The sequence below is a fragment of the Festucalex cinctus genome, chromosome 3 (genome assembly GCF_051991245.1).
Source record: "Festucalex cinctus isolate MCC-2025b chromosome 3, RoL_Fcin_1.0, whole genome shotgun sequence".
NCBI lineage: Eukaryota > Metazoa > Chordata > Actinopteri > Syngnathiformes > Syngnathidae > Festucalex > Festucalex cinctus.
The window spans coordinates 23,454,233-23,479,701 of record NC_135413.1 but is presented as its reverse complement, the minus strand read 5'-3'; the positions used below and the strand labels follow the sequence as shown (position 1 = coordinate 23,479,701).

General features: G+C 42.5%; 1 protein-coding gene and 1 long non-coding RNA gene across 2 annotated transcripts; one reads left to right on the top strand and one right to left on the bottom strand.

Moving 5' to 3' along the window:
• The first annotated feature begins 215 nt into the window (after window positions 1–215).
• LOC144016132 (uncharacterized) lies at window positions 216–10,243 on the top strand. The gene is made up of 5 exons (XR_013282848.1): window positions 216–288; window positions 1,542–1,673; window positions 2,981–3,067; window positions 8,757–8,850; window positions 9,963–10,243. It is a non-coding gene; the product is annotated as an uncharacterized LOC144016132 (long non-coding RNA).
• On the bottom strand, window positions 628–25,034 carry klf13 (Kruppel like factor 13). Its single transcript, XM_077516850.1, has 2 exons — window positions 24,100–25,034; window positions 628–7,496 (listed from the first exon to the last, which is right to left on the bottom strand). Exons 1-2 carry the CDS (start codon window positions 24,551–24,553, stop codon window positions 7,141–7,143), a joined length of 810 nt encoding a protein of 269 aa, XP_077372976.1. The 5' UTR covers window positions 24,554–25,034; the 3' UTR covers window positions 628–7,140.
• Window positions 25,035–25,469: the final 435 nt, after the last annotated feature.

Genomic DNA, 25,469 nt, shown 5'->3' with positions numbered 1-25,469 from the left:
ATGCTTTTTGAAAAACAAAAACTAACAAACTAAATTTTACGTTTACAATACTAACTATAGTTATAGCAAAAAAATGTCCGTCGTTTACATCTTTGGTAATTAATTTAATAAATGAGCCTTTGGAGTTGTTGATTTTAATAAAAGGACGTTTGAACGCGTGTCGCACATAAAGTGACGTCAGTAGCAGCAGCCAATAGAAGAACACCTTGAGAAGACCTCGTTTCTAGGCGACAATTTTGCGTATTTTGACTTGGCTTTTAAGTTAACTCAGCTGAAACACAACGCTAAGTAAGAAGTTCGTTACTTTTTTTCATTTTACTATGGTGTATATTAAATCTTGCACGTAAGTAATACATGCAACATATTTTAAAAACGAAAAATACTACTAAAACTAAACATTTTTAAATTACTCAAACAAAAACTAACTGAGCCACCCTGAACACGAATTAAAACTAACTCTAATGACAATTCCTTAACTATAATAACCCTGCTGTCTTTATAATAATGCATACAGTGTTGTCTATTTTGACTTCCTTACAGTCTGGAGACCTGCCATTATATATATTGCATACTCAACACCACAATTAATTGACGTTTGGGTGGGAAAAAAAAACAAGTTGAAACAAGTTGGAGCTGCATATTTTATGAATTTATTTCCAAATGTAAACTTCACTATTCCATGCATACGAGTTATGACAACATACATTATTCAACAATCTTGTTATTTTTCATATTTGCATAGGACATGGTCACAATATATTGTCTAACATGTAAAAAATAATGCCATAGAAAGGTACAGCAGAGCAGCTAAGACCAGCACATTACATTACATGTGGTTGGAATCCCAGTTACTGTACAACTGTAATACTTGTTGAGTGTAGTGATTTTGGTTTGCTGAGAAGGAAAAACTCACAAATAGAAAAAAACAAACAAAAAAACAAAACAAGACACCTGAAGGTTAACTGTGAGGTCATAGCAGAATGTACTGGCCATAGCTGAGTGGAGAGTTATTTACACATTACATTAGAGTGATGCCGGCCCAAGAGAGGGATGGGAGGGGCGCGGGACCTTGGAGTCACTACAACAGGCAACTGATGGTGATGGACAGAGGAGAAACGCACACGAGGTATCAAGAGAGCGACATTGCACTGAGGACAAACGGGGGAGAGGCAAATCACACGCACACACCTTTGCTGCCTCCTCACCTGCACTAAACTCCTCCTCATAAGGGGCTGCAACATCCAACCAAAGAAATACAACCAGCAGTTAATTGTTAATTGTATGCTCTGTTCAAGATTTCAGAATCAAAGAAGGTCCATTATCAAGCCCGGCCTCGGCCGAACCAAATTACTGCAACATTCATATTTCCCTTCATAGCCTTTGGTAACAACTTCTCCACACCCAAGAATCATGTCGTCCCACGAACGAAGCCCTCACTAACTAGTCTTAAAGATATCAAAAAATTGAATTTGTTCGCAGGAAGACATGCTGTGTATGTCCTTGACTCTTGAATGTTGTTCGTTTTAATTGGCTCCACACAGGGCCCCTAAGGGGAAGTACGAGGAGCGATTTACACCTGGGAAACAATGTGGAACGTACCTTGCGCTTGACTCAAAGACGTCGAGACGCATTTGTCACACATCCCCGAAAAAGAAAAAGACGACAACAATCGGGTAAGCAGCAACACGTAAAAGCACAACTTTCAATCCTTTGGAACGGTCGGGCTTCGTCTATTTGCATTCAAATGATGAGTGACCAAAAGCCGTTATACAGCGGACCTCGGTTTACACCCAAGTACGGCACCGTAGATATTTTCAATGGCTGTCAATTATATGGAAATTTTCACTTTTCGCAGGCCAGCCTGGTCCCTGTCCCCCAAAACTAGCGGGGGTCCACTGTACATGGCTTGTGTAACATACAAAAACTGAAATCACATTAGATAACAAAAAAAAAAAAAGGAAGCTACACAACCAAATGGTTTAAAAGCAGAAAATATTTCACCTAGTATATCAAATATGCACATTTGCTTCGTTAAATCCTGTACATGACACAAAAGCACTTAAAAAAACAAACAAACTGTACAATGTCTGATAGTAGCTATTTACCCTTGAACATGTATGTTTTGGCACACAGTTGCATCCGTCAACCCTGTACTTTGACATCAGTCCAGAATATTCCACGTGGTAGCTTTAAATATGCTTAGCTCATCAGTCAATTCAATTGAATGCGTTTTTTTGTTGTTTTTTTTTACAATAGGCAGTCAACTATTAAGCAGTACAATGCAATTAGGAACCTTATAGGTTAAAGTCCATTCGTAAAGATAATCATAGTCGTTTTTCAACGCTGACATCATCCCATGTGTTTGAACCAGCACAGACAGAATGTGTGTGGCTCATTTTGCAACTTGGAATCAAAAGCATGTGAAAGACCCTGACAACATGTTTTTTTTTTCTTTTACATATATATAAAACACAACCAGTCATTTATTTACAGAATAAAAAGCCTCAAGCAGAAACAAATAATCTGTGTATTTGTGCTACTTGTCGAGCAGAAGCTACAACGTATGTTTGGAAAGCAATGTTTTTTTTTTTTTAAAGAGGTATGATCCTGAAAAGTATACACTTTATATACCACCAAACGAAAGCAATAATATAAGTTAGACTGCTGCTACACACGTGGTCAAAAAATAAAAAAGCTGCATGGAGATTGTTTTATAGCTTTCAACTCTCCTTTGCTGCCAGATTAAAAGTTTCTGATTATTTCATTTTTTTTTTTCCCAGGCCGGTTTCATTTTTTATTTATTTTTTAATTCTGTTGAACTACAATCCACTGCGGAGTTTTCTTTAAATAAGCCAAGAGGGGTACCAACAGTTTTGTCCACGTGTGTAATGCTCACTAATTTTTAAGAAAATAAACAAAGAAAATGTGATGGATATACATAGAGGTCAGGAAGTTTCATTTACTAACTGTCACCCACCAGCTGAACGTTCCGTTTCTGGAAGGTGGTGGAGGAATTTGGGAGGACAAGCCGACATGGGAGCAAGCGCCCGTCACCCTGACATCAACAGTGAGTGGATGGCTGTTTTTGTTTTTATGTTTTTTTAACAGAACAATTCAACCATCAATGACCTGAAGATGATGGAAACTAACAAACGAAAAATACCTCACCCCCCAAAAAAGTTGTATAAAAAAAAAAAGACAGTAAAAGTGTACATCTGCTGTTCAATGGCCTTTTGTGTTGAATTGTTCAAGTAGTTTTGGTACAGTGAGAACATGGATGGACAGGATGGAATGATGGATGGGGGCATTTCCTCTTTCGCGTCCTATATTAAGTCCACTTTAAAATTATTTATTGGTGTTTCATTTGAGCCTCGGGGAGCCCAAATTGCGACTCAGGCTGGATGTTGTGAAGACGTAAGAGGCAGGTGGGCCTTGAGAAGTGGAGAGAGGGCGGACACTGACCAGCAGTGAGAACAAATAATGCCGTAACACCCACACTGTATACATCCCATGGAACCTGAGGTAATTGTGCAGTTTATGGATTACGAATGCATGCAAATCTGCACACAATGCTGCTCAACAGCAATTAAGAGAATTGAAAAGATCTCCCCCGCCCCCACCTCCAGTGGTTTCTCTTCCTAAAAGTGAAGGGAATGGCTGCGTTGGATCTAAGGGATGTTTTGTCTTGAGGGGGATGTGACAGAGCTGCTTCTTTGAAAAGAAAGATGGCTGCCAGGGCGGGGGCGAGCCGGGGGACAAGGCCCGCCATTCATGGACGTACACCTGCCGGAGTTGTTAACATGCGCCGGGGGAGAGGGGTGAAGCGAGTACACGCCACTCGCCATGGCAACAGTCTGGATGGATGCGATGGGATCAAAGCGACGTGCATGATGCGGACTGTACCAGTTTGGATGGAGGTGATTTTTTATTTTATTTTTTTGCTTCACTTATTATGGCTTGTGTGTCTAAACACACGAGATATTCTCGCCTGAGCGGCACAACACCAGGAAAAATTATTTTTGCTTGAAGGAGTTAGAAAGCAGCTGTTTAATAGTGTGAGATTTGTCCCTGTGCTTGCTTGTGATGAAGACCTAACCATACAAATACAGTACATAAAATAAACTATTTATATAGCCTATTGTTTTACAATACTTAAATGGGGACCTGTAAGCTTAACATTTCTTTCTAATATGTTTATGTGACCTCATTAGCCTAAACATGATATTCTGATTAATATTACATTTGTAGAATATGAATTATGCAGTAAAATCCAGCCATTTTTATCCATCTCGGGGCGGCCATTTTGCCACTTGCCGTCGACTGAAGATGACATCACAATTGCTTAGTGCTCAGGCAACGACCAATCACAGCTCATCAGTTTTCTGAAGCTGAGCTGTGATTGGTTTGTTACCTGAGCAACTGTGATGTCATTTTCGCGTGACAGCAAGTGGGAAAATGGCCGCCCCCCCCTGAGATGGATAAAAACGGCCAGCTTTTGCTGCTTAACATATTTCATTAACGCAATATTAACCATAATACCATATTTAGACGAGTGGCGCTGCCCAGAACATATTGTCAAAAAATGTGGGGGGTTGACTTCCTATCAATATACGTATATTCATATTCATGTACATTTACATATATGCATACATACGTATGTGTATACGTACGTATGTACGTCCACATATATGTATAATAGCCTATACGTACGTATATGCATACACTATATGTATATGTGTGTGTATATATATACAGTACTTACATTTAAATGTGCGAGTGATGCCGTATATTTCCACACTTTCTTATTCTGATCCGAGTCCTCTCTCTGTATCAAATTGATTCTTCTATTAATCTTTTGTTTCAATAAAAGTGATAAAACACAATATACTGTATATGCAGCTTCAAAATCCTAAAAGTCGTTTACTGTCACAGGGCATCCATTGATCAGATCTCTCATTGCGAAATGTTTTTTTTTTTTTTTTTTTCCTTGTGATGATCCAGTCCAGTCGTGTTTGGCGAGCTTAACTAGAAATGTGAACAGCAAAATTGGGTGTACTGAAAATAGGAAGAGTTGGGCTTTTGTGCGTTTTAGGTCCATCTTCAAATTTCACCCTAAAGCCGATATCCCTAGTTTTTTGTGACGAGTGCACGTGCCTCATCTGAACAGGGAAACACTTTCGAGGAAGTACTGTTTGCTCCCACCAGGTTGGGTCGCTTGCGTAAACTGCAGGATGCGAGGGTGTCTCCTCCTCTGCTCGTCGTGATAAACCTCTCCTCTTGTTTTATCAGAAGGTGCCTTCTCCCGTCTGAACGTTGCAGATAGCTCCACCAACACGTCGCACTGCGTTTAACCCCCGAAGTTCCTTTAAAGTCGACAGCTTGACGTCTTGACGGGACAGGTAGAGCCAGACTGGTGACATGCTAGCCCTCATGGCGCTTCTTGTGATATATATTGCAGGCCTGAAATCAGCCATGCGCCTCATTTATTCTATTCTTTGGTTTTTGTTTTTTTTCCCCAGTGTGCTTGTGAGGGACACACATCCCCATCCCTTTGTGTCCAATTTTATTTAAACAGCTGCTTTGAAACGTATCTTTATAACCCAATTCTTGGTGTTTGCCGCAATAAATGTCCACTGAGAGAATGGATGCTGCAGGAACGGGGGCAGCGTCTTTAAAAGCTGACATTTTTCTGCTCCGCCGTTCTTTATAAGCGGCTCTGACAATTTCCCGGAGGTGGTATCAGAGCCGTAACGGCTATTGTCGCTGTCGGACAAATATTTTAAACCTGACGTCTCGCATTTAATTATCTGATTGTGGGATGCAGTCGACATGTGGAAACGTACACGGTGGTGGCAATATCTCCATTGGCTGGGGTCCGTGTAAAAAGGCAAAGACGGATATAACTTGTATGCCGGGGGCTTCTGTTTCGGCTCAGATTATTTTCGTTTCAAAAGAGGCGTCAAATTATTTTTTGCTTTAGGAAGTGAAGCTGACGGAAAAGAGTGCAATAGCGTGTTGTGTAAGGCTAAATGCATATATATGTATATACATGTATATACATATAACATGTATATACGTAACACATACACGTGTACGCACATCCATGTCTGTGTATATATTATACATATTAGACATACTGTGTATTTATGTGGACTGACTGTTTCTCTCCATTCGTTCAAGCTAGCAAGGCCATCCCTGAGCAGGGCGAAAAATCCAACCTGCGGTTGAACTTCGGAGTAAAGTGATGAGTTTATTGTGCAATTTGTGTGAAGTATTGTGGTGTTAAGAGAAACTGTCTTCACTCCTGAGGTGTGTTGTTTTTTTTGTTTTTTTTTTAGTGTATGTGCACACTAAAAAATGCTGGGTTGTTTTCCAAACCCAACTCGCTGGGTAGCTGTGGATTTTGAGCAGATTATGTTACTTTTACCCAAGGTTGGGTTCATTATTTTGACTCAGCAAATTGGGTTGGAGAGAGCTGAAGCTGGTTGCCGTTTTTGAGCTTTGTGAACTGAAAATGAATGTAACATTCTTCGAAATACATTAGTATTGTTCTTAGCCACAGTTATACTGATAGCCTGTTAGCTTTAACTCATTATCATCTGTAATTTTTATAATCTTGATCCAACAATTCCTCAACCCAATGTGCTGGATATAAATAACCCAATATTGGCTCGGCCCCTTTTGGACCCAGCGCTGGGTTAGCTGTTTCACCCAATTTGGGTGACAACAGTTTAAAGAGTATGTGTGTGCCCTTTCTCAACACCCGTTTTAAAAGAACATAAAAAAAAAAAAAAAGAACAATGAAAGACAAACATTTAGATAAGACTCATTAGGGCGTCTGTTGTCGTTCTTCTAAGTCGTGTTGAGTTGTTGCACGCAAACGATTAGAAGAAAAGTCGAGACATATGGTCGAGAATGTAAATATTGCCATCTGGGAAAGGCATTACCTTCTTATAGGATCACACATGTCATTGCACTAAAATAAGCAGTTCTGTACAGTATGGTACACCACAGCAAGCGCGGGGTTAGCAAAGAAGGGGGGGGGGGGGGTCGCCGCTGACAAGTGTGCAACAACACAAGTGTTATCATGACAAGAACACGCGCCTCGCCGCGCCGTAGGCGGAAAGTGCGAAGTTCAGTTTAAGGCGAGCTGGCGGGGCTGAGGGCGGGGCTCAGGGTGGGGCTGAGGGTGGGGCTGGAGGCATCCGAGCGGCTGTAATCGCTGAGGGAGCCCGGACGCGTGGCGTGGCCCGCCATCCCGCCGCCGACCACGCCCACTCCAGCGCCGGAGTGGGGCCTCTTGAGCATGCCGGGCTGGAAATCCGAGTGGCGCCGGGCGTGCTTCATCAGGTGGTCGCTTCGCATGAAGCGCTTGTCGCAAAGCGGGCAGCTGAACTTCTTTTCTCCCGTGTGGGTGCGGTAGTGGCGGGCCAGCTCGTCGGAGCGGGCGAACTTCTTACTGCAGTCGGGCCAGTTACAAGGGAACGGACGCTCTCCTGGACAAAACAAAAATAAGACATTATTAGTGGGTCATTTGACAAGTGATAGCTAGCTAGCAGTTAGTGGTTAGCACATGCCATTAAGCCGTTCCAGCTTCCTCACAAAAAACAGCAGAAATTATTCATGTTGTAAATAAGAAAAATAACACTCCATAATATTGTACTTTATAAAAACATAATTAAATATACTGTAAAAGAATGAATCAGTTTGTGCATTCTGCTCCAATTCATTCTGCTTCTGGTGTGCCCACCTTGGCCACCGTGGGGCACTATAGTGTAGTCATAAAGATAAACGAAGAAGAGAATCTTTGTATTCACATTATTGAGTCACTATTAACTCAGTAAGCCGCAATGATATAAATTTTTCTCCACAGAGGTTAAAGAATATAAGCATGTGAGTATAAGCTAGCATCTACCTAGCGGTTTCTAAAACCGCTAGGTAGATGCTAATTGTTTGCATGTCAATTATGTTTTCCTTTGTATGTTAGCATTAGCGGAAAGTTGTGTTTTTTTTCTAGTTTTTTTTTAAATAAATACATGACGACTGTTTTATGCGTAGTTTGATAGTAAACTTCAACTGGGAGACGGAGTGGCCAAAAAAACTGCTAATTTGCCAATGTGCTGCTTATTGTGAAGTGAGTTGAGTTTACTAACACTGTCAAGTCTGAATCATGAAAAAAATGTGCAAATTGGGTCATTCATATCTCAGTAGCTCAGGAAGTGAACGGCTGCAAGTGCTAAAACAAACAAATCACGTTAAATATTTCATTTTACATTTTCTTAACAAAAAAAAAAATGCTGTTTGTGTGTATTTGTTTGTTGGAAGTTGCCCCCCAAACATTGTCAACAACTTTGGGGTATACTTTCAAGATGATACAAGTATTTACTGATTTATTTTTATTTACTTATTTTTTTTATTTTTTTTAAAGAAGTATTTACTGATCAACCTTCCATCAAGATGCATCCACTCACTACAAAGCTTAGTTCTATCAATCATTCAATAAACTCAGAAATTAAAGACTATATCATGAATAAATAAGTTAGAAAAATAAGGTTATGAAACCGAAGTGATGATTAAAATGTGTTAATCTGCCTTCATCAAAGAGGAATTGGAATCAATTCTGCATCAGTCGTGGGACAGGGGCCATGTGGTAGACCGATGACATCATCCAATTTCACCTCACAATTCGTCTGTCAAGGATTTCAACATGGCCTACGTTCATATTTGCGCTTATAACATTTCGGTTCTCCTTATAGCAAACCACAGTGACGCATATCGGGACGCTTGTGGTCCAACATCGCATAAGCAGGACCGAAAGTTCACAACAGCTCAGTTGAGGAACCATCAAAGGTATGCAGATTTTTTTTCTTTTTTTTTGCAACTGCTATAAGGTGGGGCAGCCTCTCCATGTTAGAATGTTAATGATAAAATATCATCGGGCCCAGCAGTTGGCTGCCTAAAGACTATCAGAAAACTGACCTACATTTACAACCAAAATTCTGAATTTTGGTCCATGAAATTGGATTAAGTTATTCTCAGCAGTCTACTATCATCATTTCAGAGCATTTCTCTTGGCTGCACTGCCTCCCTGTTTATAGTTTTTTTTTTGGGGGGGGGGGGTTTGTCCAATCAAATTTCAGCATCTGTGTTGCCATGTCAATCTAATCTGCCCAGAGCCATAAAAATCAGTAGTTCTGGACACGTAACTTGAAAGTCCCTGCAAAGTGAAAATAAATCCAACCATTTGTCTTCTAAATTTGATGCACGAAGGACAAGAATTTTGGTAATAACTATCGTAATTAAACGATTCTAACTATTATCAGGTATATAAAATTATGCTTCAAAACCATAATTCTGAGCCAGTATTGACCTACCTGAGAATCAACCGATTATTTCCTCCCATTTAAAGTTATCAATATGTATGAGCCTAGCATAAGCTAGCGTTAGCCACTTAAAACTGGGCTATCAATAAACATATCAAAATCCACTGATGTGAAAGCACTAAGGTTGTTGCTACATAGTGGGGAGGTGTAAAAAAAAAGATCAGGAACACAAAAATGGGGGAAAATTACAGCACTTCGAACATTCAGAATTAGTTCAGAAGCAAGTCAATGAATATATTTTATAGTGGCTTTAAACTATTTTGCAACGGGCTGTTTAATTAACCAATCAGATTTCCAATTCACCATTTACAGGAAAAATTCTGTTCTGTGGTTGGTTGGTTGGTTGGTTGGTCAGAGCAAGCTAAATTCGACTAGTAAAACACATCTGTCGCCCTCTGCAGACTTTAGTACATTTAATGATCAGCATCTTTTTGTAGTATGGTGTATTTGATTTAATTATTTTGTTTATTATCATGTTATTAGACAAATATTGGTTTTGTGATAATCATAGATTACAGACAGATTTCTCCCAATGGGATTTTCCAGTGTTTCGAAGGGGTTAAACATTTTGAGTTTCAGGCACCTTCGAGGAACATCTGAAATCTAAAAAAAGCTGTGGTCGTTGCCGCGTCGCCGTTGGATTCTCCAGATGCGTTCACAATGGTCGCCCCGCCCATTTTCCAGCGTGTAACTATCTGTGGGTCAGTGCATGGGAAAATTACACCCACCCCTCCCTTCGTTGGGCAATAAAAGTGGGCTTTGACACAAATCTACTCAAAGCCAGATGGTACCATATATCTTGTGGTTTCCTTCCATTCTATATAATGTGGAAACATTGTGTATGGAGCCTTGAATGCAGCCTGACCATGTTTTTTGCTTGACAATAAAGGGTCCTATTTCCCTCTCGATACCGCAGAGCACAGTATTATGATTTATTTTTTTTTTTTTTTTTGCGTGACCTTTATTCTCCCGCTGTGTGTGATGAAAAAGAAGTAAACACGCTTGCATGTTTAAAGGTGCCGTGACAAATGAGCGCATGAGAGCGGGCCTGCCAAATGCTTTCTTTGTTCTGCGGTTTCCCTCAAGGCCACAATGGAAAGAGTTGCTTCTCCTCGTACGCTACCTGATGCCAGCGTGTCTCAAGAAACACGACGTTGGTATACGCGAGTGGGCTCGTACGCCGCCGCCCCCGCCACACGGCAACAAAACGTGCAGGCAGACAGAGCAAGTCTAGACAGCCCGCTGTGTTGTTCCTGCCTCTGACGCCTCACCTCAGCTGTAGACAAACCCACTCGGTCCTTCCCACTTCTGCTCCCGCGGGCTCAAATGGCTCTACGTTAATTTACGACTGAACTCCCATTCAAATGTTCATTGCGGCCAATGTAAAGTGTTGGAGCGTCTCTTTTGGACAGAATTCAAAGCTGTAAATAATCCGAACCTACAGAAACATACTCATGAGTGATACTTCTATGGTTCTAATCTCATTGATGAGCATCATGATGGTCTGATTTCATACCTTATTAGCAAGAGGAACAGCCGGTGCGGCCACCTGGCACTGCCAAGAAAAAAAAATGAGTGAGTGGGTAAAAAAGTGGAGCTAAGCTCTACAGGCTGCTTAAGGCTCAGTAACCAGTGTAACAGATCCAACAGCATTAATATTTAACCAGACACCAGAGAGCCAGGCTGAGATGTCCCCAAGTCATTTACAGTCATGATGCAGCCATGATGGAAGCATCAGGTATCCAACGGCAACCCGCTGTGACGCTTCAAATTATTTAGAGCTCCGTCACTGCTGGCGATTGATGGACACGTTGACCCTTTTCCACCTTCACACCAACTGGCTTCGGGATACATTTAACGGTAGACTTAACCTCTAAAAAGAATGTGATGCCCCAAATCATAATGTGGGATTTTCATGAGAGGAACTTCCAGGAATACACTCAAGATTAAGGGAACAGCTACTTTGATCCTTAGTGGAAATAAGGCAATGAGCGGGTACAAACGCAGCCATTAGTCAGCGTCTTGTCTGTAAGGAATGCAACAAGACTAATTCACTCGTTCCGATACTCTCAGGCCATTTATGCACAAACACAAGAATTTTTAGGGTGGTTTTGGATATTATCCGTTTTAAAAGAGCAAAGATCCTGTTCAGGTGTTTGAAAAAGAAAACCAGAAGTGGATTTGGTATATAAGGTAATATGCGTCATTTTTTTCTTCTTTATATTTTTGTCTCTTCATTCCACATATGTCAACACATTTCAAGAAAGCTCTGCCCAGTGTGTTTTTCCCAAAAATCACTTTTTGACATACTGGTTAAAACTATGAGCGTAGTACATTACTTAAAAGATCTGTGAAAAGAAAAAAAAAATACCTCTAATTGGATTTTTAAGAACGCACCATGCACGAGAAAAAACTGGACAGAAGACAAGTCACCTTTGGGTCTGTAAAAATACATACATGTGGATCCATTGTAGAGAAAGAGGCCAACTTCTCTTACTGGCACACGCCAAACACACACACAGATTGACTGTCCCATCCTTGGCTGCTTGCCACATCCAGGGTGTGGTTGGTCTTTCTCAGAATGTGTCAGTTCGAAAGGGCGGGGAGAGGCAAGGGGGTTTTGTGCTGAGGGAAGAATTGCCTAACGAACACAGTGACCCATTTGCCCTTAAAGAGAGTTACATCATGTGACGCCAACTGTACCTCTACCAAGAACTGGCATTTGGGGGACGGGGTGGGTGAGACACTAGAGCGCCAACCAATGTGGTTATGTCACAGGTACTGCAGTTATATAAGCGTTCACTCTGAGGCCACTGGGTCAGTAAATAAACAGCTTATCTCGGACCCTCCCCCACATCCTTAGTTCATTCATGCCTAAGACACGGGGATCATCGTTTTTTGCAGAAAGGGTTAAACCGGAGACGTTAAATCCGGCTTGCTCCCAGCACAGGCGAGATCTAATCACTTCTCTGACGCGAGCGACAGTGTCACAACTCGGCGTGGTCACCTGCTGCAACAAAACGCTCCAGCATATCAAATAGGAGCAGATAACATTCCTGGTGGGAACTCAGGTATGAAAGCAACATGTGACACCACCACAGGAGAGCAAACGCATTTGTAGAAGGGAAGGGGGGGGGGAAATGTGTAAGATCAACTTGAAAATATCTCTCTGAAAATCTCGGACAAGGTGCAGACTAAAACTACGTGAACTTAAACATTCAAACATCTGAAGAATGGGAAAGCTGTGTTGATTAGTTCAATGCCCATTAGACTAGCAGTCACTTGGCCTCAGCTCTTTCGTGGTCAGCCAGCATGGCAACAAATGAGAGACTAGTTCCAGTGGTCGGTCTTGGCACGCTTCTGAAATACTGCTGCATGTTTACAGCAGATTATGACCTCTAACGAACCCGGAGCCCGCCTCTCTGCCAGCAGACAACCACCTATGGGACTCTAGTCTGGATAGTACGAAAATGACTAGCTCAGAGTGACAGACCCTAGCAGCTCAAAATTTGTCTTACTGAGATGATGATCAAGCCAAATGTTAGCTTTTTGCTTAAACACAAAAACAACAGCTTCAGCCAGGGCCAGAGGGTAAAAACCCTGCCACAGTTTGGCTTTAGCCACAGATGCTTCTGCTAACTTGCAGCTTGGTTAACTACCAGTTGAGTAGAAGCGCATGTAGAGCCAGGTAGAGTTTTTATTTTCTGGACCTGGAATTGCCACCTCTCGCAGATTGTCATTGGAGCGGCCAGGCCAAAGTTACTGCTTTTGTTCTCTTGACTTTTATACATTGGGTCTGTATGCACAGTTTCTAGAAAGCAGTATCAGGGGAGGTGAAGACTGTGAGGTCCAGTCTTCCAAAATATCCAACCAATTCCGTGACACTTAAGCACTTTGTGGTTGCAGTCACTAGTATGTTAATTGCGTAGGGTGGAGCTAGACACTTGTCCAGTAATGCATCAACAAGGAACTGAATCTTTTGTTTTATAATGGAAGATAAGAGTAGAATAGCAAGAAAACATGCCAGTAGTTTTGTGCAATGATAGGTTAATCTCCTTGGTTTAACTGAGTGGAAATTTCTGTGCTGTCTGGCTGCCAGGATATTACAGTATTTACAAAGTAGGTGCAACATCGCCATCTCACCGGCACACCTGCAATGGAAACCAACAGCAGATTCACAACACCAATCAGAATAGCATAGCAGACCAAACGGAACTGTACTTATTTGGGCCGAGATTCTTGAAGTGTAGTACGCATACTACTACTGGTAAATGGTAAATGATACTTTATTTATATAGTGTTTTTGCACCTACCATGCCCTTGACTACTCATTCATCTACTAATGACGCAGCATCAGGAGCAACTCGGGGTTCAGTATCTTGCTCAAGGATACTTCAGCGTGGTCACAATGGCATGGGATCGTACCCACAACCTCTGGGTTGGGAGACGAACAATGAACCACGGAGACCGCTCGTTGAGGGCCGCGGTCTCATGATTACTCAGTCTTGACTTTGGTCTCGGTCAGGGCGGACTTGGGATTTTGATCTAGACCGTTCGAGACCAGCAAGTACTATTGTGATTAATAAGAAATAGAGATTTGTTTCATTGTGCTATTTCAGAAACAACATTGAATGTTTTTGTTGCAAACGTAACGGAAGTAAAAGATACTGGTCATTTTGTTCTACTTTTTGGGGGATTTTTCTTTGATATATACAGTCTTGGTATTGTCTCGGTCTCGACCTCCAAAAGGCTTGGTCTTGTCTCGACCTTTAAAAGTCTTGGTCTTGTCTCTGTCTTGATACTTTCTGCCTTGATACTCTCTAGTCTCCATAATACCTTGATCTCGATTGGTGTGTTCTTGATACACTAGTCTACTGTATCCCACAACCCTTATTTTTTGTATCTATCTATCGATCTTGGACCCCTATATGTAACGGCGTGTGAAACACCAGCGACAAAGGGCGGGGTCAGGTGCGTGTGACGGAAACTCAGCTCAAGCTTCTCAGGAGAGAACTCTTAAAAACACGGAGATCTATTATCTTTTGACGTTATTGAGAGGGACCATTGAATAGACTGCCAGTCCTTGTGGGCCTTATAGCTGTCAGGTTGTGAACAATAGCGGCAGCCTGGCTCCCAGCAGGAGGAGCGCTCCTGTAATGCATTTCAATCAGACAGGCTGCACGTACTAAACGTAACGCTCTTCCCTCAAGCCGCACTGCACGGGAATATTGACATTCAGTCTTGAGACACGCAGCGAGGTTGTTTGACCGTCCGATTCCTGCATACACTTAGCCGTGCATTACTTCATCCCCTTAACTCTTAAGGGAGCGGCAGGGATGGCTCGCCTGCATTGACCGGCTCATCAAATTTGCCTCAATTAGTTTGAGTGGGCTCTCGCTTTCAGCCTTGAGTGCAAGCTGAAACAACCTGCAGTCTCCTTATCTTTTCAATCCTGGTTAACTAAGGACATGCAAACAGTCTTAGCCATTATTATGTGTTTACGGTGTATCCGCAGAGGCAGGTGCAGGCAGGGATGCCCCATTACCCATAAACGTTGGACCCGCAGGACAAAGCCAGCTCGTTTTGCTGATTGGAGTCTGACATGAGACGCACAACCATGGAGGAAGCCCGCGAGAAGTACATAAACCCTGAGAGGCCTCAGCACTGCTCGATAAAGACGAGATACAGACAGAGATAATGCTCGCCTTCTACCTGATTGTATTTAAGTGAAAGGAGTTTGTCCGACGCCATTTCAACAGACTGCGTAGATGAACTTGTTTATGATATGGTACTGGCATGCTGGGGCCTCCGTCTAAACTGAAAACGGAGGGCAGGTACAGTCAAGTCCAAGTACAATTGGGACATTTTGCATCATTCTCACCACAATGTATTTGAAATGACATGAAGACCCAAATCAGTATTTAAACCCGAATCAGGTGCAGGATTTTACAATGGCTTTCATATATGCCTCTCAACTTTCACTTTTTTAATAATTGGTTGCAAATTATTTGCAGTCAATTGCAGCTTTAAATCTGGAATGTATAGACATCACAAGATTTTGGATTCTATCCCCAGTGATGCTCTGGCAGGTCTCGACTGCTAGTCTCTTCAGTCCCTTTTTTTTTTTCCCCCCCTTCAATGCACCGGAAGCTCACCAAAGACTATTGGCTCCTCCTGAAGATGCAAAGATCTTAGTGTCTCTGACTCTCTCAGTACTATGTACTCAGTACTATCAGTTCAACACACTTCCTTGACACAGATAATACTTTCCCATTAGCAAGGGGTTTGGAGCTATTGTATATTTATCTTTCTCTAGAGTGGAAATTCTTCCCACTGCTCCTGCACGAACGACAGATATGTGGACCATTATCCTTGTGATGACCACAATGTTGGCATAAGTACAAACAAAAACATCTTCCAACCATTTCTCAAACAAACACGAAGGACTTCCTTGCTTGAACCAGGTTGATTTCCTGTGCTTCTTCATTAACACTTCTATTGAATTCGCCTCACCTTGTGGAGAGGGCCACGCCCCAACGTGCCAGAAAAACGCACGTGCTCTGGTTTACCACAAAAACAAGGGGACACGCCTTACATACCATAGTGAGTATATCCGACCCTGTAAGAAACTAAATACTCCAAAGGTTTCGTCTTCAACGCAGACGGAGTCAGAGGAACCCAGAACTCTCAGATCTATCACAGAGCTCCCTGTGATTGCCTAACAGGGGTGCCCTCTAACTCAGAGGTCTCATCCCTTCAAACGGTAATCAGATTACCCGCAGATGTAGCTGAATACAGTAAAGGACCTACATCAATGGAGGGCATTGACAGTGAATGTATACCACAGCTCACCCCGCCCCCACCCTGCCACACTGGCCGCTCTCCGTCTTTTGCGACAGAGCCACTGCTCGCGTGCAAGAAGTGGTTTGTTGGTTTATGAACAGTGCACAGTGTTCCACAGGTCTGAATCCCTTTCTTCCTGCCACTGGTAATGAACACCACCTCGCAAGTCCTCACCGCCACAACACAACACGCTCCAGCACCTATTTTCTTTTTGCAGCCCGTAGGCTGTAGGGAGGGGCGCATGGTGGGAAAAACAGAGCGGCTTTTATAAGAATAATCCAGTGCTACAGTACCTAAAGAATACACGAGCCTGTGGGCAATAGAAAGCAGCATGGCCATGGAAGTGAATGACAGGAGCCTTTCTGTTAGGAGTGGCCATCATGCATGCTTGGCCGCTTAATCACAGTTAAATCGGGTTTATGCGCCAACATTAGCCAAGAAATATCCAGTTAGCTTAAAGTGCGCGTACTGTATGTAGGTTAGAATATGAATGTCACATGTGGCACGGGTCTTGTGTGTCCTTTACGGTGCAGTAATACAGCACCACAAGATTAGAACAGGCACGAAGGTGGTTTCCACTTTGGTGTTATTTACATCCCTGGGATCAAGTGGATTAACTAATACCTTGTTTCCACTGGACACATAACATCCAGCTGCATGGACTTCAGGCAAACATTATATTCGATGTATTTGAATTGATGAAATGACTACATGGCTCAATGGAGCTTTTGGTTTTTAAAAAAGAAATGTAATAGAAAAGTATAATGCGTTTCATTCTAAGCGCAATTCATATGGATCAAGTTTAAAACCCACAGTCTTCATTAGCTATCCAATAAACTCCAACAAGAGTTAGCACAATGGAGAACTAGCAAAGTTGGAAGGTAGCCATTTGCTTCAACCATTTTGGATGTAAATGGGATAGACAGATGTTTGCGCAAAAGTATACCTAAAAATCTTCTTCATGAGCCACAGACAAGAAAACAGAAGTCGCAATATAGCTAAGATGTGCGCACAAAATACTCATTTGTGACCGCAAAATAGTACAGTTAATTTTTAGGTCAGAGTTAATTAATTAAGCACAAAGTACTACTTAGTGGTTACAAAGTATGTAAAAGGTGTGCACTAAATAAGAATTAGAACACACACACACTCATCCTCAAACCTTCTCTAGAAACTATGTAGGCGTATTGCAGTTAGCGAATGTGTGCTACATTTTCTTACCCATACATTCCAAATTGTTCTCGGGCACATTAGACCTACTGTTTGGCCACAAATTAGCATTTTATGTGATATATCCACATTGAGACCACAGTTGTTTCTTTTAATTCCTACGTCATGTCTGGAGTTCCTCACTTTCTCAAGCGCTAAAGCCTTATTTTCCAGCATGTAGTAAAGTTTGATTTAGTCGGTTGTGGCGCATTTTGGAAGTTGCCATTCCAATTTTTCATGATCAATTATGGTGCTAATTGTGGTTCTAATGTGTGAACACTAGAGGTGGGAATCTTGGGGCACCTCACGATTCGATTGCGATTACGATTCAGAGGCTACGATTCGATTATAAAACGATTATTGATTTCCCCCCAGGCAGCAGAAAAAAAACAATGTATTTTGGTGCTTTTAATGTTTCGTACATTAGTTACAAAAATAGTACAAAAGTCCTCTCAGGCCAAAATAAACTACTATTTCAGTATCAAGTTAACAGTTCAAAACAGTAAATAAAATACTCAAGTCCTCATTCTGTAACAACAGCTTTTAAGTATATTCAGTCTTCAACAGAATAAAACATAGCATTGAGCAAAAATATATTATTTTTATCCACTCAAAAGTGCACTGAGATATAAATGAAAGACAATGTGAACTACTACTTCAATACAAATGCCTAAAAAAAAAAAAAAGTGCTTTCCTGCTTTTTAAGTTGTGTAAAGATGAACATGTAAACATTAAAGTTTCTCAGAGGTACAAAAAAAAAAAAACCTCAAGTGCTTTTCTGCTTTTTAACTTGTGAAAACATGAACGTGTAAACATTAAAGGGATCGTTCGGCTTTTTTAACAGCACTGACTTCTTTCTGACAGCGTTCGGTGACACGCGTTCATGTTCGACGTTGGACGAGAGGAAAATAGTCCAGCAAGCTGGCTGGGGTCTCGGAAATAAAGCGTTTTTCTTCTAAAAAAAACCTATTTGTTTTCAAAAGCGTGATACATTTCCACCACAATACTCTTTTCTGAATAAAGTCAGACGCCATTACCGCCAGCCACTACTTTTCTGTTCGTTCGTTCGTATCACTGCGCGGCGCCCTGTAGAACGCTAACCGACGCACTGCAGCCAGCTAGCTGATACTTCCGCCTGAAGTTGTTTGCCTTTTCGGAGCAGGTCTGATCTCACGAAGAGGTGGGTTGGTCAGCTCAGCCATGCTTGTTGTTGTTTTGAATGTCGAGGCGTGAGTTGTGGATGTGTACTCTCGGTCCGTCCCATTAAGCGTCCCGAAGACCGCGCGCGCTACTGCGTTTCAGTTCCGCGTACTTTCCGCTCCGGTCCACTTTTAGTTTCGGTTCCCTTGGCATATTTATATAATCGGAATTTGGACTTTTGTGAATCGTTCTCGATTGTTCCACGGCCGAATCGTGAATAATCTAAGAATCGGAAATTTTGCACACCTCTAGTGAACACTGTTGTCCAACAATTGGTCATTGGTGTGCCTCGTTTATTGCGATTGGCTGGCAACCAGTCCAGGGTGTACCCCGACTACTGCCCAAAGCCAGCTGAGATAGGCTCCAGCACCCCCCGCGACCCTTGTGAGGAATAAGCGGTCAAGAAAATGGATGGATGGATGTGCCTCGTTTACAGATCATGTCCAAGTTTGGACTTATTCATATCGTGGAAATACAAGCCTGCTCAGGATTTACCAGTCTTAGTCCAACAATGGTGATCCAAACTGAAATGGAAAGGTGGCTTGAATATAACAACTGCATGTTGGTCATGAGGTCATTAGAATTTTTGCAAAGTTGAAGTCATTCCCTCATTGTTAGAATGTTTGTCTGGGCCAAATCAATGGGCTAAATGACAATGGAATATTTTAGGGCCATTGGGTTAGAATGTGACCTGAGACTGACAAACCTCAGTGTTTTCCTTAGTTCATTATGAAAGGTGCAATGCAGAGGTCAGATTTTGTTACATGCAAGGGAAAAAAAATCTTCCTCCTTGCTTAAACTATGCGGCCAGCATTCCTTAAAGCCTCATGTTTGCAGGAAATAGGAAACTGCTGAGTTTCTCCTGACAACATCAGGCGAAAAGTATCGGTCAGCTGGGAGGGGGTGGTGGAAATCCTGCCATGTGGCAGGTAGACACACTGACCTCTTGTGCCCGTCTACACTTTTAACTTAGGACGAGACCCAGACTCAGGCAAGTGTGGGGAAACCCCATCTCCAGCCCGCTACCTCATCCCCGCCACTTCGGAATACTGTGCGCTCTTTGTCGCGGCACAAGCCAAATGTTAAACCGCTGGAAGAGCTGCAGTACATATAATCTCTTTCTGTTGCTCCTTTTTCCTGTGTGGAAATTGTGATAATTAAAAAAAAAAAAAAATGGCCTACACTAATCGCAGCTTCACACGTGTACAAAAATAGAGGGCAAGCATGAATAAGGGCTTGTAAATGACAGTTGATCTGTACTGCCAGGTGCCGCCACTTATATTTTTTTAGGGCAGGCAAAAAAAATAATAAAAAGCTATACAAGCAACTCACTGTATCAGAGGTACCTCTCGCAGACCGCAAAAGAGGCCCAGACAAAACCTCAAACCAGCTGTAAAATATGCCATTAGGCGCTTTTGTCTTTGAGAATTATTGACCCTATTCCTCCTCGGCACTACCAACCATTTTTGAAGAGTTCCTGTATACTGTCAAGACGGTCTTTTGTGAGGCCACTTAGCAGGGGGCACAGAGTGTTGTTTTTTGAGGACATGACTTAGAATGAGCTTGTCAGGGTTCACGTCTCCTTTGGAATATAGCAGACTGTATGACACAACCAGAGCACAGTAATGAGGCTTGCCACGCAGTTACACCGTCTACTCACTAACCACAAGACACCACAAGGAGCTCATGGGAAAGCCGGTCTTCATCATTAGGAATCGTTTTGCCTTAGAACAGGATGCTAAGATCACAACAAAGCTCTTACAAGCTGAATATAAACCGGAGATTACCTTTCATGTCTGCTTTGTACGCTACAGGATATGTTGCGCGGGAGCCGCCCCGCCTCTGACACTATAGCGGAGATCAGACCAATGCTGTCTGGTAGCCTTGCAACAACAACCATTTGCTGCCTTCAAACTAAATGCACTTGGATGAGTGATTTAAAATTGTTGAGAAAATGCATAAACCTTAAACCTTAAAATAAATAAATAAAAAATTGAGGTATACTTCATCAACAACATAAGCTGACTCCACCAATTAATCAAGCAATTATGCATTCTAATTGAGAAGCATGACACCTTTCTCTTAAAGGTTAAAGGTGGCAAGGTAAATTGTTTTGACTTTGGGGTGGCATGGCTAAGTGGTAGAGTGGTCGTCTCCCAAACCAGTGGTTGTTGGATCCATTGTGACCATGTGGTGTCCTTGAGCATGGGTGCATCACACCCATGACAAATAGGGGGGAAAAAATGCATGAAATTAATGGCAATTGTCTGTTCATCTAATTTCTAGCTCCACAAATAGCGTCCGCTGTCATGAGTATTGATACCTCGAAATAAGGCTGGGTATCGGCCCGATTACAGATACCTGGTATCACCTGGCCACAATTTTAGCATCCACATCCAATAGCATTCACATTTAATTTTTTGTATATACTACGGGCCGCTTAAAAAATGGTCAGCGGACCGCAAATGGCCCCTTGGCCATACTTTGGCCACGATTTAGCTAGAAATGACTTTTTGTTTTGTTTGCTTTTTTTGTTTGTTTTTTTATTTTTTGAAGATTATTGCTATCCTTGACATGTCTGAGCACCACTTTTGCACATCTCATGTTTAGCATAATCTTGACCATCCTAATCAAATGTGCATTGGTCTGTATTGAGGAATAGGTAAACAAGAAAAATGTGTCCTAACATAACACCTTAGGTCATTTTATGCTAAAAGCTACCCTTGTGCAAGGTAGGAATAATTTTGGTTTTCAATCACAATCCTATTAGACGTCACTAAATGGGCCGATTAGCGGTTGGACGATTTACTGTTGTTTTAAAAAGTCAAAGGTTTCAAATTTCAATAACCGCTAATACTGGCTGTCACTGGTGATGAGCTTTTTTTTTAGGTGACTTCGTTCTTAGCAGGGTAAAACATAATTGGCATGCTTGCACAGTTGAGTAAACAAGCCACCTCATTATTAAAATTAACCGCCTCCAATTAACTTTTTTTTTAAGAAGCAGGAGGGAGGGAGCAAGACCAGATACTGCAAACATAGATGCATTTTTGCTCTGATTAATAATGTGCATTGTCCTAACAAAAAAATGCTAGTAAAAACTAGTTAGCCCCAAGGACAACATGAGTAGCCTGTGGGTGTTTTCTAATACCAGCTCACCAATGATGGGACACTGTGATTTACTAAGAAGAATTAAAACAAGATGAATGTTAACATTTAGTTAAACTTAATACACGTTTATTTTTTTATATTATTTAAAAATAGATCACGTTCAGTGGGGAAAATGCTGTTTTTTTTTTATTTGCCCAAATATTTAAAAAAAATAATAATTTTAGAGCTGTCATTTTAATGCAGTGATGCCGCAATATTTTTTAGATTGTAATTCATCTCATATTCCTATCTTTATCTGCTTTATAATCTCCATAGAACTGCCATAGATTCTTTTTGGCTTATGTTTTAGCCTTCGTAAAGTCCGGTTAAGTACGTTTGTGTAATCCAAGAAACTAACAAACAGCAATAAACCCAATCAAGAAGGAACCCAGAATGTCGTTTAAATAGCTGAGAAACATCCAAACACAACTACGCGTAAATGCTTTGAAGTTAAATGAAGTCCTCTTTGAACATACATGACCTTTCAAAAAGTGTAACAAAACATAACAAAATCTTGCTACTTATGTTATTGCTCCTTGGTTGATTTTGAAAGCGTAATGATAGCTTTTCAAGTGAAAGTGTAGATCTGGTGGCAGCTCCTCTTCCATTGCCAATTCGCATAAACAAAGACCGCAATGACGGCATTTACACAAGTAGGAACGTCTGGTACTTGGCGCTCTTTGTTGGGAGGCTATAAAAGTGTCCCCCCCACTCTGCAATTACAGGCTGGAACTGACTCCGCTTGCCGATCCGTGCTCTCTTCGCTCGGCTAGTCGGGTCTGGAGGGAAGCACAGCCAGAGTCTGGCTGTGTGAAAAGCACTGCAAGGTTGGCTGAGGCAGCTCGGCTGAACTCAGATGACCCACATTCTGTGCCCGTCCAATGGAATGAGCGGAAAGGTTCGTTCATTCTCACAGATTATGAGACACGCGCCAATTTGAGAGTTACGGGAGGGCGTCCAAACGCAAACGTTTGCAAAAAGGAACAAATAGGCAAAAAGGGGCTGAGATTGAGATACAGACACAAAAAAAAAAATCCTGAAGCATCGGAGCCCTAACAGACGATCCAGAATTTTACACAGAACCTAGCCAAGCGTGACATTGCCGCAACTATCACATCATTTGATGCATGAAAGGCGACGTCTGGTGTGACGTTTAAAAAAAAAAAAAAAAAAAAAAAAAAAAAAATGCTGTCAGACAGCCACACTTGCTTTCAACACAAGGCGGGAAATGTGAGTCTCACTTGGACAGACTTGTGTGGTTTGACTCACTAAACCGAAGCACCTCATATTCAATGTATAATAACGAAAAATAGATAACTCTTCACAGAGGATAAAGAATATATGACGGTGACTAATTAAATCGACTGTCAAGCTGCTGCTTATTGTTAATGAAGTTGATGTGAGTTCAAAGCAATGGCCAAACATGACAGTGCATTACAGGAAATAACTAGGTCATGATGTATCCGCCTCTGTTTATCACATCAAAGTAGCATAAGATCAATCACCCATTATTGCCATTCATGTGCTTGTCAACAATGAGTGGGCGCATAATCTGATCACAAAGCAAGGCGGCGTTGAGAAACCCGTTAATCATGGAAGGTTGTGATAAAATGAGACTTTCATTTCAACACAATCACCTTTGTGACACCCGAGTGGTGATTACATGGCGTATGTGTGTCAATTGTGCTGCAAAGGGGTGTGTATGTGTGTGTGTGTGTGTGTTGGTGAAAGAAAGGGAAGGGCTTGGAAGAGCTGCAGAGAGGAGGCGAGGCTCCTCAGTCTGGTCTGGGCTCAGCTAGTTGAGTCTGTTGCTGGCCAGATCAGCTGGCAGCCTGTCTAGCGGGGGTGTGGCACATCACAACAAAGGGCTTTGGGCAGACGCAGGCTCTTATCAACCCCCTCAATTTGACTCGCATCCACATCCTTGACCACCCCTCCTTCGTGTGGCTTATCCACAGGAATGCAAACATGTGGCGCTCCTTTGAGAGGGTCATAAGGGATGCGTTGTACTTGCTGAACTTTTTGCACGCCCTTGCCATCATTTTGCGTGGAGACGCAAATGAAGTTGCGATTAATGAGCGCATAAAAGAGCAAGGAGACGAAAACAAGAGCCGGAAGTCTGCAGTGTGCGTGCAAATGCATTGGCGCTGCAGCTCGGGGAGAGCTGCGAGTGGGAGTGGCACTATTTTCGGCTCCCACCCTCCTCGCCAACGAAAAAAGGAAAGTTCACCCAAGTTGAGGGGAACAATGAGAGCAAGCGAAACACGTACACACAATGACAAGCAGGTATAAAAGAGCACATGCGCAATTAACTGACCTGTGTGCGTCCGCAAGTGCGCCTTGAGGTGCGACGATTTGCCGTAAACTTTTTCGCAACCCGAATAGTGGCATTTGTGCTTTTTCTGCGGCGACTCGGGCTCGTCGCGACCTCTCGATCGTTTGCCCCTTTGTTTGAGCGACGGATCCGAGATGGTGATGGTAGGTGTGACACAGTTTGCATCCTCCGTCAGGCCGGCCTGGCTCTCCTCCCTGCTCCTCGGCTGCTCGCCAGGCACGCCGCCGGGAGTCTGCTGGTTAAAATCCGCCAGGATCCTCGCCACCACGTACAGGGAGGAGTTGTCCTTCACCACGGGTTCTTTCGCGTCCTCCGGGTTCCTCATGGGGGAAGGCGACGGGTTCTCCGGCTTCATCTCCCGGTTGCTGCCCCTCGGAGAATGCACGACCGCGCGGCTGGACATCGAGACAAGGCACTCCGCTGCGAAGTGATCCATGATGTCTTTCAAAGTAGCCCCCCCACTATGACATCCAAAAAAGAAAACGATGGCGTGATGTGCGTGGGGGGAGAAAACAACTGTTTCCGTGGTTCCCTTTGTGTGGCGGATAGAAGGAGGTGGTTCTCATCAGAGAGACTTGACGCTCTTCATACCCGGCTTTCCCACTCTCGTCAGTGATAACATCCTAGCTGCGTGACGATCCGAAGTGCACGCAAGTCCCCCGAGTGAAGGAGATACAAAAGCAAATGGGAAAAGTCTTTGTTTAGTGCGCCAACTCTTTAAAGTTGGGTGCGCGAACTCGTCCCATGGTTGCTCCAGACGCTCTCCAGCATAGTGAGAGTGTCTCGGAGCGCCTGTTCCTGCAGCCTGTATCCATGCTGGGGGCGTGTCCTGCACCGGCACCGCGCTGCCGCATCGTCACCGCGCCAAGCTCTCATTGGGTGCAGCCTGGCCCCAAAAGACTCCCACACGCACACACTTTCAAAGTCTCACCACAGGTTGCCACTGATGCGTTCGGACGCTCACAGGAAAAGCCACGTTTTGTAGCAGCGTGTAGGTTTACGACACTTGACGAATTGAGATGACAAAATGTACAATGGGGCAACAAGCGAAGCGTCTTCAACGTCTTGTTCTCCTATACGGATGTTCAATTGATTGAAATTTATTCGTGATTGAAATTTTTGCTTCTCACAATCATGTGCTGAATGGCAAGTTCCTGGATTCCAAATATATCCTGAATGCACCATGCGATATTGTTCTGCTTTCCCCGAGCGTGCTTTAAGTTTACAGTAAAACTAAACACACGACAAAAGAAATATGAACATTGTATATTTAAATACAAACAATAAGTTTGTTTTAGGTACGTTTAATGCTAGCACTCAATTGAAAATCCTATGGGTTATATGCCACAGAA

What these genes read in the sequence shown, in the direction of transcription:
- klf13 (XM_077516850.1), bottom strand. Translation starts at nt 24,553, where the DNA reads ATGGATCACTTCGCAGCGGAGTGCCTTGTCTCGATGTCCAGCCGCGCG. An exon ending in GCACTTGCGGACGCACACAG is followed by an intron (nt 7,497 to 24,099) that starts GTCAGTTAATTG and finishes TGTTTTGTCCAG; the next exon opens with GAGAGCGTCCGTTCCCTTGT.